The sequence below is a fragment of the Trichechus manatus genome, unplaced genomic scaffold, assembly GCF_000243295.1.
Source record: "Trichechus manatus latirostris isolate Lorelei unplaced genomic scaffold, TriManLat1.0 scaffold00122, whole genome shotgun sequence".
Lineage (NCBI taxonomy): Eukaryota > Metazoa > Chordata > Mammalia > Sirenia > Trichechidae > Trichechus > Trichechus manatus.
Genome location: NW_004444058.1, coordinates 5,466,994 through 5,480,860, shown reverse-complemented (window position 1 = coordinate 5,480,860; position 13,867 = coordinate 5,466,994). Strand labels below are relative to the sequence as shown.

The window sequence follows — 13,867 nt, the reverse complement described above, 5'->3', positions numbered from 1 at the left end:
GGCCACACCCACACCAGGTGACCTGCCTTCCCCATCCTCATGATCTACCACTCTAGGCCGACCCACACTCCCAGTGAGTCCTGCACTCCATTAGGTGATGCCCTGCCCCAGGTGACCACATCCGGAAAATGCTCTGGGTCACGCCCACACCAGGTGACCCACTCACTCATTCTCATGACTTCCGACGCTAGATCGCCCCCTCCTCAGGTGACCTCCCCCCTCCCCCGCTAGGCCACACTCACACCAAGTGACAGCTCCCCATCCCCGTGACCTCCCATGCTGAAACACATTTCTGCCCAAATGATGACATGTGCCCCGGAGGCCCCCTAAAACCCAGGCCATGCCCACACCAGGTGACTCCACTCCGATGATTGCCCTAGGTTATGTCCTGCTCCAGGTGACTCCGCACCTGCAACCCTATGCTTGCCACGCCCACACCAGGTGGCACCCCGCCCCCATGACTGCCCACTTTTGGCCTGCGCTGCGCCATGCTCACACCTGCTGACACCCCCCTCATCCCTATGACCTTCCACACTAAACCACGTCCCTGCCCCGTGACGGCCAGCACTCCAGAGGGCCCTACACCAACCTAGGTGACTCCAACCCACAATGTCCACTCTAGACTACACTTACAGCAGGTGACTCCACCCTTTTCGCCTCTGCTGTGGGCCAGCCCAGCCCTCGAGGAGTGGCACTCATAATCCTGATGATTCCTGTCCCTAAATCCCCCAGGACAGGCCACACTCCCACCACACTGGGACTCTGGCTGGGCCCACCCCCACGCAATGACGCTGGCCTACACCCAACCCCTGCTGAACCAAGTTCTCCACCCTAAGTGACTCTTCCCTCATTACCCCCATACCAGGCCATGCCCACACCGCAAGATGCCTGCACACAAACCCTTAGCTGGCCAAACCTCTGGCTCCCCCACCTCACCCCAGATGGCCCAAACAGAAGCCCTGACCAAACTCCCACCTGAACCCAAAGCATCCCCCATGTGTCCCCTAGTTTGCCCCTCCTTTCCCCATGACCCTCTCCTGACATGATCTGTCATAATGTCTCAGCAGAGGTGACACCCACTCTGGGCCACCTCTCCCATGACTCTGGGCTCCTGCCCTCAAGCACTCCCTAGGTGACCTGCCCTGAAGCTCCCTGCTCAAGAGCCCCCTCCCTTCAGGCCACACCCACACTGCTCCCTGCTGTTCCTCCCCCCAAAGCAGGTTGCACTCCTAGTCCTGAACTTACTCCGCCCCACTCCAGGTGACACCTGGTCCCCTGGCCCCCATCTAAGCTGAGCTCCTTCTCCCGAGGTTTATCTCAGGTAACCTTCCCCCCCAAAGTCCTCTGACCAAGAAACCCCTCTAATATGACATCATTCTGGCCTGTTCACACTCTTGGATCCTAGGAGACACCATCACTCCCAGGTGATCCCCACCGTGATGCCCTGTACCCTTCATTACTCGTTTCCCCTAAGAGCACTCCCAACATTGCCCTGCCCTAATGCCCCATAAGTTTCACACACCTGACCCAAAGAACCCATAAGACCCCACCCCAGCCCAAGTAACCCACTCCCAGTACACCCTGACCTATTTATGCCCCTCAGGTCCTCAGAACCCCCCCTAGACCCAAGCTCACTCCTGCTCATCAGGAACCTCACTTCGCCAGGTGACTCCACCTCAACCCCCACCACACTCACTCTTGTCTCTTTAAGATCCCTCCAAGTGACACTGCTTCTCCCCAGTGGCCCCTCTCCAGATCCACTCTTGACTCCAGGACCTCCCATTTGGATGTGACCCCACCCCACCCCACATGACATACCTAAACTCCCAACCAAGGCACACTCTTGTCCCCAAGAGTCAACTCCCCCAGGTGGCCTATCCCAAATCCCAACAGCCTTGGCAAGGTCCACTCCTGACTCCAGGAGTCCCTGTCCCCAATGACCCCAGTCCTACCCCGTGCCCCTGAACCCCTCTCACACCCCATTGTGACCACCGATGCCCCTTAACAAGACCAGAGTCCCCGGAAATGGCTCCACCCACACACCCTCTGCCCAGACTTTCCCTTTCACCTGCAGAAACCCATATCACCACGTGACCCCCACATTCCCCACCCCATTCCCCTTATCACACTCACTGCCTCCTTGGGACCTGCCTGCCCCCCTAGGTGACCTCCATCCCAGTGTTACTTCAGACTTCACTGTTGCACCCTCCCAGGATGTGCCCCTCCCATTCCTGCCCCTCAGAAATTCCTCCTGCCTATTTGCCCCTGAGGTTCTCCTGGCAAGTACCCCCTCCCTTCCACTCCCCCATGCTCTCCCAAAGCATCCCAAACTCACAACTGGAAGCTCTCGTTGTACTTGGGGGCCCAACTGTTGTTCTTTGATTTGGTGGCAAACTTGCGCTTCTTGTCGCTGAGGTGGGGCCCAATAATGTTGACCTCGATGAACGGCCGGAAGATGCCAGAAGTCTGCCACTTGAGGTCATTGGCAGCCACCACTGTTCAGGAAAGTAGAGGATAAGGCTAGTCAGGGTCCCTGAATAGGACCTGGTAGACATCTGTGGTTTTCAAAGCCTGTCTGATATAAAGACTACATTTCCCAGCAACCCCTGCAGCTAAGCATGTGAGTTCTGGCCAATGAGATGTGAGAGGAAGGGATGTATCGGCTTTCCGGTAGTGGCTTTAAAAAGCAGGGAGTGTACCCTAAACGTCATTTTCCTAGCTGCAGGCTGGAATAGTGTGCGGGGCTGAGTTCTTTGAGACCCTATAGAGACGGAAAACACATTTGGGATGATAGCGCAACAAAAGATGGAAGGGGTCTGGATCTCCAATACTGCAAAGCTGCCACATCAGCTCTAGACTGATTGCACTTGTATTGTTACCTCAGAAAAAAATAAACCTGTGCCCATAGAGGTGACTCCCAACTCCTGGTGACCCCATGTGTGTCAGAGTATAACTGGGCTCCATAGGATTTCCAATGGGTGATTTTTCAGAAGTAGATTGCCAGGCCTTTCTTGCGAGGTGCCCCTGGGTGAACTTGAACCTCAACCTTTCAATTAGCAACTAAGTGCATTAACCATTTGCACCACTCAGAGAAAAAGATATTCTGTCTTGTTTAAGCAACTGTTATTTTAGGACTTGGACACAACAGCCCAGCTTGCATTCTAATTCACAGAATAAAAACAAACAAACAAAAAAAAGGTAAGCAGAATTGAGAGAAGTGGGATTGAGTCTGGATGTAGCCATGCCTGAAAGTGGTTTGCCTCTGAACTTTTCAGTTTTATGAACCCTTACACAAGATATTTTTTTCTTGCTTAAACCAGTTCGAATTGAGTTTCTGTCTCAGAATTTAAGGAGTTCTGGCTGAGGTACCCCCCCCAATCCCTACCCCTACCTCAGGCCACTCACCTTTTACTGTGACCTTCTGTTCTCCAGTTCCAGGATGAGTGAAAAGCTCAACGTGGACAGAGACTTCACCCACAGGGTCTTCCACACCCGAACCTGGGTGGTGCAGGGGAGGATGCTTGGTGTGAGCTCCATTCATCCCCATCCTTCAGGAGGGACCATGACTGCCTCCCACCCACCATGTGCTGGTGGCACCAGGTCATCAGTCCCAACAGAGTGGCACTGAGGGGGGCGGGGAAGGTAGGTGCTCTTGGGGGGCCAACTGGGTTCTGGCCTTTTACCACCTTCCTATGTGATATTGGGCAGATGTCTTAACTTCTCTGGGTCTAACCCATCTGCCTCCATTTCTGTAGTTCCAATGACTGCCATGTTGTCAAAACTCAGCCCTTATCTTACACACCATCTTGGTAGCCTCTGACACCCTGACCTCCTGTGCCTCAGTTTCTTCTCTTGGCTTTGATGCCACATTCTTCAGGTTCTCAACCTACTACACTAGTTGCTTGTTCTCACCCTCCTTTGTCAGTTCCTCCTCCGTCATAGGTCCTAAAAGTGTTGGGGTGCCCCACACTTCAGTCCTGACCCCATTCTTTGGTTTCACTCTCCCCCTATGTGCTGGTACATTGGCTAAACCTGACGGTTCTCCCTTCCAAATATATCCAAATTTGATGCACCTGCTTGGCCTCCATCCTGCTCTAGCTCCCACCACCACTCACCTGGACTACTGCAGTAACCTTTGTAATCACCTTCAGTACATAATACAGTAATGTAAATATAATGTAATGTAACATAATCACATTCCATAATGTAATGTAATCACTTTCCATAATGCAATCTAATGTAAGGTAATCCATCAGTTAGTTGAGATCATACCAATGTTGGGAGGATCCTAAACCTAATTACTTCTGAGTTCTATAAAGGGCAGAATAGACACAGACACACACATGGGAGAAGACAAACACTAGTGTGAGGATCATCTATAAGTCAAGGAATACCAAGGAACCAAGGACCACCCTGGGCTACCAACAAGGAAGGAATCAATACGGCTGAGACCCTGATATGGACTTTTAGCCTCCAGAACTGTGAGAAAATAAATTTCTGTTCTTTAAAGCCACCCACTTGTGGTATTTATGTTACAGAAGAATAGGGAACTAAGACAGCCTCCTTCCTCATCTCCCTGCCTCCACCCTTGCCCGTCTCAGATGCTCTCAACGCACCAGTGGAATATTATTAAGGCAGATCACATCCCTCCTCTGCTCAAAACCCTCCCATATCTCCCATCTCACTCTGTAATAATCAAAGTCCTTTTTGTGACTACAGTGTCCCTCCTGATACATCTCCCTCCACTTGCCCTTGCTGACTCTGCTGCAGACCCAGAATCCTCATCCCTCCTGTAGTGATAGCTTGTAGGAACCTCTATTATTTTCCTTGCCCCCACACCATTGCCCTTCCAATATAGATTCTCCACATTCTGTTGAGGAATGCCCCACCCTCACCTCAGACCTGGAGTTCAGGTAGGGCGGGGTCCATCCCAGCTTCAGGTATGGCTAAATAAGCCACAAGTGCCAAATCAGAGCATTCCCTGTGCACAGCTGCAGTGATTGGCCCAGGGATGGTCATGTGACCCAAGCTGAACCAACTGGACTTGTCCCTGGAACTTCTGGCTGGAACTGGTAGTTAAGAGTCTCCATCTTTGGGCAGGGGGGTGGGTGCTAAGCTGGCAGGGACAATGGTGGAACTTCCAGGGCTTTCTCTTCCCAACAAGGGTGAAAAGTGAGTCAGTAGTGCCAACCAGAAATGAACATAACCAGGCTAGACCAGCCTTAGGTACTTCCACCTGTAAACCTTATTTAACTGGTATTTTCTAAACTCATGTTCTCTTGAGACTTCCTCACAGTACAACTAAGAACACTTGCATCTATTACAAATGAAAAAAAGGACATGTAGCTCAATCACAAACTTGCTCCTTCTTTGAAACCAAACCAAAACCAAACCCATTGGCTTCGAGTCGATTCCAACTCATAGCGACCCTACAGGACAGAGTAGAACTGCCCATAGGGTTTCCAACGCTGTAAAACTTTCTGGAAGCAAACTGCCTTATCTTTCTGCTGAAGAGCGGCTGGTGGGTTCCCACTTTGAAAGGACCTGCCTTTATTTAAATGACAACATTCCAGATCCTATCCCATTTTTTCCAACTAACTTCCTCAAAGTTTCTATAAAAAAAGACTGCTCTTTCTCAAATTGAAGTTTCCTTGTCGTCTCCTCTTAAGTGCCAAGCTTTCTTACTGCAGCAATTTGGTTTACTCCCAAATAAAATCTTAAGATTTATATAACTTGGCCCAGAATCTGTCATTTAACTGTTAAGACCAATGACCAATGGTATTTTCACAGGCTCTGGATCAAGCTATTCCTGATGCCAACCCTACATTTAGTCTTCAGTTCTAGGGCCAATAAATTCACTTGTTTGCCTGAGCCAGGGTGGGGTGTCTTATTTTCTGACCACTGCAAGCCTCCTGTTTGGTCTGTATGGGGATTGGGATTAAAGGGGCAGCTTAAAGGTTTCTGTCCCTATCCCTCCCTCTGTGACTCCAGGCAAGGTGTCCTGCTGGGCCTGGGGACCTGTGACCGCCAGCACCTCCACCCAGCCCCTCCCCAGCCCCCCAGGCAGCTCCCCACGCCTGGAGCCCCACATGCATGGGGAGAGGAACAAAGGGCAAGTCGGGGTGGGGATTGGGTTGGTCCAAGGTTGATCTGGGTTACCTCGCGCTGGACTGGAAGTGACTGAGGCTAGTGGCAGAGGAGGCCTGGAGACCCCCATCATCTCAGTGCTGGGATGCGTGCCCCCCATCTTCACTGCCTACCCCCAGCCACCTTCCTGGTCATCTCAGGCGCCCACCCACCCCCACCAGTCACATGCTCAGCCTTACTGCCCCCCAGGCTGATGCTTTGCAGCAAGCTCAATCTGGGCCAGACTGGGGGTGCCAGGGTGGAGTTGGACAGTGGTGGGTCAGGTGAGGGGTCAGACCAAGGCCAAAGCTAGTAAGAAGGTGGGAGGGGGGCAGTGCTGGGCGCCCCCGTCCCGTTCTTTGCTGGCTCCAAGGGGAAGGGTCCTCCGTTGGTCTCTCTGTGCTTCCCCAACCCCACTCCCCGCTTCCCAATTCCCAGGCCCCCCACAGAAAGGGCTCCTTGGGCAAGTGGCTTAAGCTCCACTGAGACTCAACGTCCTCATCTGTGGGGGATGAACCCCTTCATGGGGCAGATGGGACTAATCTTTGAGACAGTTCTTAGCCAGCACAGGGGCTGGCTGAGAGTTAGTGCCTGACAGAAATTTTCGTTGTTTTCTATTCTGGGAAAAGTGACATCAAGTATAATAATTATGCTGTTGTTAGCTGCTGTGGAGCCGATTCCAACTCATGGCGACACACATGTGCAGAGTAGAACTGTGCTCCATAGGGTTTTCAAGGAAGCAGATCATCAGGCCTTTCTTCCGAGGCACCTCTGGGTGGGTCTGAACCACCAACCTTTCTGTTAGTAGTCCAGAGCTTAGCCATTTGTGCCACTCAGGGACTCCTATGGTAATAATAACACCTAATAATTGTTTCGAGCTTGTTACATGCCAAGAAGTCTCTCAATCGAACTCATCTAATCCTAAAAGTAATCCCATGAAGTAGGGTCCATGACTGTCCCCATTTTACAGATGAGAAAACTGAGGCTCAGGGAGGCAGCCACTGGCCCCAGATCTGAGCCCCACTCTTGACAACACAGGTGGCTTGTCCGGGGACCTGGGACCTGGATTAAGACGTGCGCCTAGGGACAACTGGATCAACTCCAGTCGCTTCTCCTTCCCCTGGTGGAACCAGCACCCCGTCCTTCCGCCTCCAGCTGTGGCCTTGGCAGCGCTGGTCCTGGCCCGCGGGCCGGGGAGGCGGAAGGACGAGCTTTTTACTAGCCGGGGGCCGGGAGGGGCGCAGGCACCGGGCACCGGGCGCGGCGGGCGGGAGGCGGAGGCACGTACCCTTCTCAGGATAAATTTCTTCACTAAGGGTAAACCTAGTCCCTTTGCCACCATGGACTAATCAGGGGCGGAGGAGAGAGGCGGGGAGGGGGAGAGGACGGAGAGACGGAGACGAGCGAGAGGATGGAGGGGCGAGTGCGTGGCGGGGAGCGGGAGAGGCGCGGAGGGTCGGCGAGTGAGAGGGAGGAGAAACAAGAGAGAGAGAAACGTCAGCGGCAGACGGACGGACAGACGGCCTCCTGCTCCGGGGCGACGCCAGTGACACTAAAAGCAGCGAGGGCTGGGGGCGGGGAGCTGAGCGCGGGAGCAAGGCGCCCGGAGGGTCCTGCGTGAAGGAGTGGAGGGCGCCCGAGGCTGCGGGGCTCCCCCGAAGTCTCTCCCCTATCTCCGGGCTCCAGAGCACCCCTCCTTAGGTCAATTGCGAAAAAAGCGCCCTCAGGGAGGGGAAAGAAGACCCGGGAGTCCTGCCCCCCAGCTCCAGCTACTGGGAGTAAGCTCCAAGAGCGACAGGAGACAGAGGCAACAGGAGACAGATTTTGAGAAAGCAGGTCTCCCTCTTCATCCACCCTCTAGGTTGGGGTCCCTCACACCCCCTGGGGCTGTCAATTATTCCTTGGTCACAGGTCAGAGGTCCCGCCCAGAGCTGTCTATCATTCCTGGCTGCAAAATGTCACAGGTCCCACCCATACCAGAGCTGTCAATCACTTCCTGGCACAGGGACGTTAGAGGTCCCTCCGGCCCCCGGATCTATCAATCACTCCCTGATCCTATGACCTCTAGGTCCTGCCCCTAAACCAAACCCAAACCTGTTGCTGTCGAGTCGACTCCGACTCATAGAGACCCTATAAGACAGAGTAGAACTGCTTCATAGGGTTTCCAAGGAGCGGCTGGTGGATCCGAACTGCCGACCTTACGGTTAGCAGCTGCTCTTAACCACACCACCACCAGGGTGCCGCCCCCAGGAGTTGTCAATCACTCCCTGGTCCCTGTGGTCAAAGTGGTCCTGCCGCAGAGCTGTCAATCACTCTCTAACACATTGACGTCGAGGTCTCGCCCCCCAAAAGTTGTCAGTCACTCCCTGGTCCCTGACGTCAAGGTCCTCCCAGGAGATAACGATCACCTCCTGGTCCTATGACGTCATAGGTTCCGACTCCAGGGCCTGTCCACTTCTCAATGGCCCCCCGGCATTACAGAGCTCCCGCGTGCCCTGGAGTTATCAATTACTGCCCGGCCCATGACGTCACAGAGGACAGAGAGGTGAGCCAATGGCGGCCGCACAGGCTCCTTGCGGCTCAGAGACTGGGCTGGCCCTGCGGGCGGGGGTGTGTCCCGCGGGCGAGGCGGCGCGCTTACCCTGGGCCGCCTGCGTCTGCACGAAAGTCTTGATGAGCAGGTCGGTGGCCTGTGTGTAGAGAGACAGCGCATAGCGCAGGGACTGCAGGTCCGGGCTCTTCTCCAGGAAGGTCTTCTTGAGGCCCACGCCACCCGCGTGGAAGTATTGCTGGAAGAAGGGTGGGAAGGTGAGAATGGCACTCAATGGCCACCCATTCGAAGGCCAGCCGTGGGGGATTCAAAACACTAAAGTTAGGCTCTGCTGCTCTCCTCTCATTCTTGTCTCAGAGCCTTTGTACATGTCCTGCTTTGCCTGGTGAACTCCTATGCATTCCTCAAAACCCATCTTTCATATCCCCCCTCCAGGAAGTTCTCACTGCTCCCCCCCTGGGCTCCCCCAGTTTCCGTCCTTCCCTTTACCCCAGCCCTTGACCCCACAGGGCTAGAGATGTCTGTATCCAGGTGTTTCCCTCAGACTGGGGCTCCTCAGGGCGCTGACATCACCCAGAATGGCTCTGGCACAGAAGGGGCATCAGGGAGTGTTTATAAATGGAATGAATCCATGTGGGTCTGAGCCTAGGTCCATGTCCACACCAGCCACACCCTCTGCCTGCTGCATGTGGTAGGGGCAGGGGTGGGGAATCTCACCTTGATGGTGTCCAGAGCTAGCTCGACAACGGCACACTGCTTTGGGGTCAAGCTCTTGGCTTCTTCTCGCACCATGTGGTCCTGGACGGATGGAGAAAGGGCCAGGTGGGCAGAGCAGGCACCACCTTGGGGATCTGCCTGCCTATGGGTCTCGTCCCTTTTATGCTTTGGAGGGGTTGGAGATTGGGTCTGTCTTTTCATTACTGTCTCCTCAGTGCCCAGCATGTAACTGGTACACAGCAAGCACTCAATAAATATTTGTTGAAAAAATGATGTGCCCCCTGTTATGGATTGAATTGTATCCTCCCCAAATATGTGTTGGAACCTAACCGCTGTGCCTGTGGATGTGATCCTTTTTGGGAATAGAGTTTTCCTTGTTATGTTAACAAGGTCATTATCAGTGTAGGGTGGGTCTTAAATCTAATTGCTTCTGATTTATAAAAAGGGCAGATCAGACACAGGAGGGAGCACAAATGGGGGAAGACAGATGCCACCGGGAGATCACCAAGGAACCCAGGAATGCTGGGGCTACAGAAGCTGAAAAAGACAAGGATCTTCCCCTAGAGCTAGTGCCCTGAATTTGGACTTGCAGTCTCATGAACTGTGAGAAAATAAATTTCTGCTCTTTAAAGCCACCTGCTTGTGGTATTGCTGTTACAGCAGCACTAGGTAACTAAGACAGACACTTTGATGGGGCTGTATCTGAAGCTGGTCCTTGCACATCTTCCTAACACATTATAGCCAATAAATTGTGCCTGAGTCAGTCTGTACTGGGTTTTTGTCCCTTGAGCCTACAAAGCATGTCATCATCCTGGGACATCTCCCCTCCCCTAAATTCCCCATCCCCACCTCTGGCCTCACCTTGAGTTTGGACAGTTGACCCAGCTCCTTGGCTGCATTGAAGATCATCTGGGTTCCCTGCAGGTAACAACAGACATAGCTGGGATGAGGGCAGGGATCCTGCCAGCCCAGTCCCCAAGCACCCTGCTGACACCCCAGCCCTGAATGCCATCTTGGTCCTTGTCCAAAGGCTCTGGGCAGGGCAGTGTCCCCAGAGGGGACAGAAGTCTGAAGTCCCCCAGGAAGTGCTGTGAAGGAGGTGATGACCTCATCCCTCAAAACCCAAGACCCATGGGTTCTCTGCCAACCCTCCCATCCCTACCATGACCCTAGGTTTGTGGGATCAGAGAAGAGAAATGGGCAGGGAGCGGGCTTTGAGGGGCAGTGGGTGAGATGGAGTCCCAGATATTGGGGTGGGGTGTAGGGAGTTGAGTTTGCCTGTCCCAGGTCAGGGGCCTTGGGAAAACCACAGGATGGGCCAGGGTCTTGGGAAATGACTCTGGTGAAACCCTTCCTCCTCCCATGGGACCACCCTCCCTTTGGGGAGAGGAATTACCCTGGGGAAGCTGGTGGCACTGTTACTCTGACCTTTTTGAGGAAGACTATCCCCTCCACCAAACACACACCTCAGGACCCATCCCCCATCACTCCCCAAAACAGGCATCGCAAACATGGTATAGTGATTATGGCCCAGGGGGGCCTGGGTTCAAATTCCAGTCCTGCTGTGTGGCCCTGGGCAAGTCACTTAACCTCTCTGAGCCTTACTTTTGCCACCTAGATGGGGGAAATCATGTCCCCTTCCTCACTCAGTTGGGACTAAATGTCTTTGCTCAGTGTTCGTTGTTATCACTTGGTGTAACCTTCTGAAGGTCATGGGTGGTGCTGGAGAAGACAAGGTCCCAGCCTGGCAGTCACATCTCCTGCCCCCTCCCTGTTTCCTCTATCACCATCCTGTATGACCTTGGCATGTCCGTGAGCTGATCCTCTCTGGGCCTGGATAATTGGGATATGAGGCTAGTTTGGGCTTGCGGTGGGGCTGATTATAGGCAAGGTCAGAAGCCCTGCATTTCTGCAACCTGGGGGGTCCTAGGCTGGGCTAGGCAAGGAGGGGTGCTTTTACAGCTGGGACATTTGGAATTACGTTGATAGGCTAAGAGTTAGCCACTCTGCCGCTTCTACTGGTATTATGATATTACTATTCTTATTTCTTGTCTGCAGTTCCTTGAGGTTCTCACAAGGCACAGCTACTCAGGAGCCCCGCTATCTGAGCCTCCATTTCCCCTGCTACTTCCATCTGCAGTCCGGTGAGAACAACTTCCTCCCCACCCACCACTCCCTGCCCACCATCCCCCACGAGCAAGCCAGACAGACAAAGGAAGAAGAGACCGACAGACAAGTTCACAGTGGGCCCCCACACGGCACGGACCACAGAGGTGAGGGGCACGGGGTGGGTGGGGGTGGGAGCCAGACAGACAGTGAGAGGCCGGTCTTACGTCTGAGTGGCTTGGCAATTTCACCCTGCCCTGTGGAGAGAATCAGGCGGAGGTCAGAATTTCCGTGGTTGCTAGGGGGATATTCAATGAGACTTCCCTACTCCCTCAAAGCACAGTCCCACTCTCCAGCCCATGAGCTCCCTCCTGGGTCCCGGGTCCCCTCCCCAGGTGGGTATTTTCCCTTGCCCCTCAGTGGGGGGCAAGGGAAAGACTCCTGGATTGCCAGGGCACTCTAGGGGTGCCGAGGAGGTGGGAATGAGCCCCTCACCTGGGGACAAGTGGCCTGATCCCACAGTCAGTCCACTCTGGGATGAGGGCCCTTGGGGCTGGCGAGAGGAGACAGGGAGTTTGGGGTCTCTCCTCCCCCAACGTCCAATGTCTTACCCCAGCCTGACTCAAAAAGAAACATACCAACAGGTATTTCCAGTACACGCAACAGACGATACACCCAGGCCAGTCCACATGCATATTCAGAAAGTTCATGCATGCACACAGCCAGGTCAACATACACATACATACACATATGCAGAAGAACTCACGCTAAAATACACGTGTGAACTCCTGAACACTTGCACGTGTGTGCACAATCACACACACACAAACCCACACACTTCTACACCCCACGCATTCACATATGTGTATATGGTGCCTGGCACATAGACGTGCCCCCAACGGAGCTGGCTAAGTGAGTGGGGAAGCCCTATAGCCCAAGATCATGAAGCTGAGATCTCATCTGTGTGCACACAGACATGACAGTTTTTGCACAAGTGCTCAGTAGGGCAGCTTCCTGGGTGCTGCCACAGCTCCCATCACCTTACAGCCATTAAAACAAAGTCCACATAAAACAACACATGCCCCAGCTCAGGGCAGTGGCCCAGTGTCTGGGAGCTTTGCAAAGCCAGAGAGTTTTGGCTCAGCCCCAGGCTGGGATGAGCCCCTTGGGTATTGTTATGAGAGGGTGGGAGCTGTCTCTGCACATCTCTTTGCTCACACCGGCACTCACACTCCAAGTTGTGTCCTTGGGGAATCACTTTGTCTCTGATTTCTAGTTTTGTGGGACTTGGTTAGGATGCCCGCCTCCTACCCACACCCTCCACTGGCCTTCCTGCCCATGCACACACAGACATACACATACACACACACGAGCAGACACCAGAGCTTGGGGCCTCAGTGGGGGCGAGGCCCTCATTACCTTTTCTAATCCCTTGCCATGTTTTCTCAAGAGGGTCCCCTGCAGAGACAACGTCACAGGGTGATCAACCTGGCAATTCATGTTGGGTAGGACCTGGGGTGGGGGGGCTCACGTGTACTCACAGGGATAGGGGCTAAGGGGCATCTGCACCATACAGGGAGCTGGTGACTGGGCTGCATGAGGGAACATGTGTATGCCTTACTGACCGACTCTTAAAAGGTGTGAGAGAGAAAGGAAAGGATGAGAGAGAGAGAAAAGCAGCAGAGATAAATACAGAAATACAGAGCCAGAGAGAAAGGAGAAAAGTCACTGCCAAAATATAATGCATTTACATTTACTGTACATATGAGGCCCTTGGTTCTTGGGATAACAGGAAATCAAATGGGCTCCATATTCACAGAGAACTGAATATGAATCTTGACTTTGGCTTGTATTTACTATGTGACCTTGAGCAAGTGACTCCTCCTCTCTAACCCTCACTTTCCTCATCCGCAAAATTAGAATTGGATATTGTATCCACCTCATTCAAAGGGTTGTCATGAAGGTGAGCTGAAACAGCAACTATGAGAAGATCTGGCACACAGGAAGCCATCAATAAATGTGAATCCCCTCATCTCCCTGCCTACAAGTGCATTGCCTGTAGTTGGGTACGCTGCCACCAGGTGGTTAAAGACGAAGTCCCAGGTTGCAGCCACCAAGAAGTGGGCTGAGTACTAGAAACCTCTGGACAAGGTGAAATCTTTTAACATCTTTGTTTCATGCATAAAAGGGGACTCAAATGCTTTTACTGGCGTGTCTCTACCCTTGTGTGTGTCTGTATATTACCACCACCACCACCACCACCAATAGTATTAGCTCTGATTTAGTGAGCACTGCCTCTGGGCCAGTCACTGGGATAAGCACTTTAATGCATCATCTCATTTAGTCCCTACAACACTCAGAGTAGTT

At 53.2% G+C, this 13,867-nt stretch overlaps 1 protein-coding gene across 1 annotated transcript in view; it reads right to left on the bottom strand.

The window, feature by feature from the left end:
• Positions 1–13,867, bottom strand: part of UNC13A (unc-13 homolog A) — a 67,412-nt gene that overhangs the window by 615 nt on the left and 52,930 nt on the right. The window contains exons 34-40 of the mRNA XM_004384506.1: positions 12,920–12,958; positions 11,728–11,757; positions 10,256–10,312; positions 9,395–9,475; positions 8,768–8,915; positions 3,406–3,498; positions 2,336–2,495 (exon numbers count right to left, since the gene is read on the bottom strand). Of these exons, the coding sequence (XP_004384563.1) occupies positions 2,336–2,495; positions 3,406–3,498; positions 8,768–8,915; positions 9,395–9,475; positions 10,256–10,312; positions 11,728–11,757; positions 12,920–12,958 (608 nt within the window). The remainder of the gene's footprint in view (positions 1–2,335; positions 2,496–3,405; positions 3,499–8,767; positions 8,916–9,394; positions 9,476–10,255; positions 10,313–11,727; positions 11,758–12,919; positions 12,959–13,867) is intronic.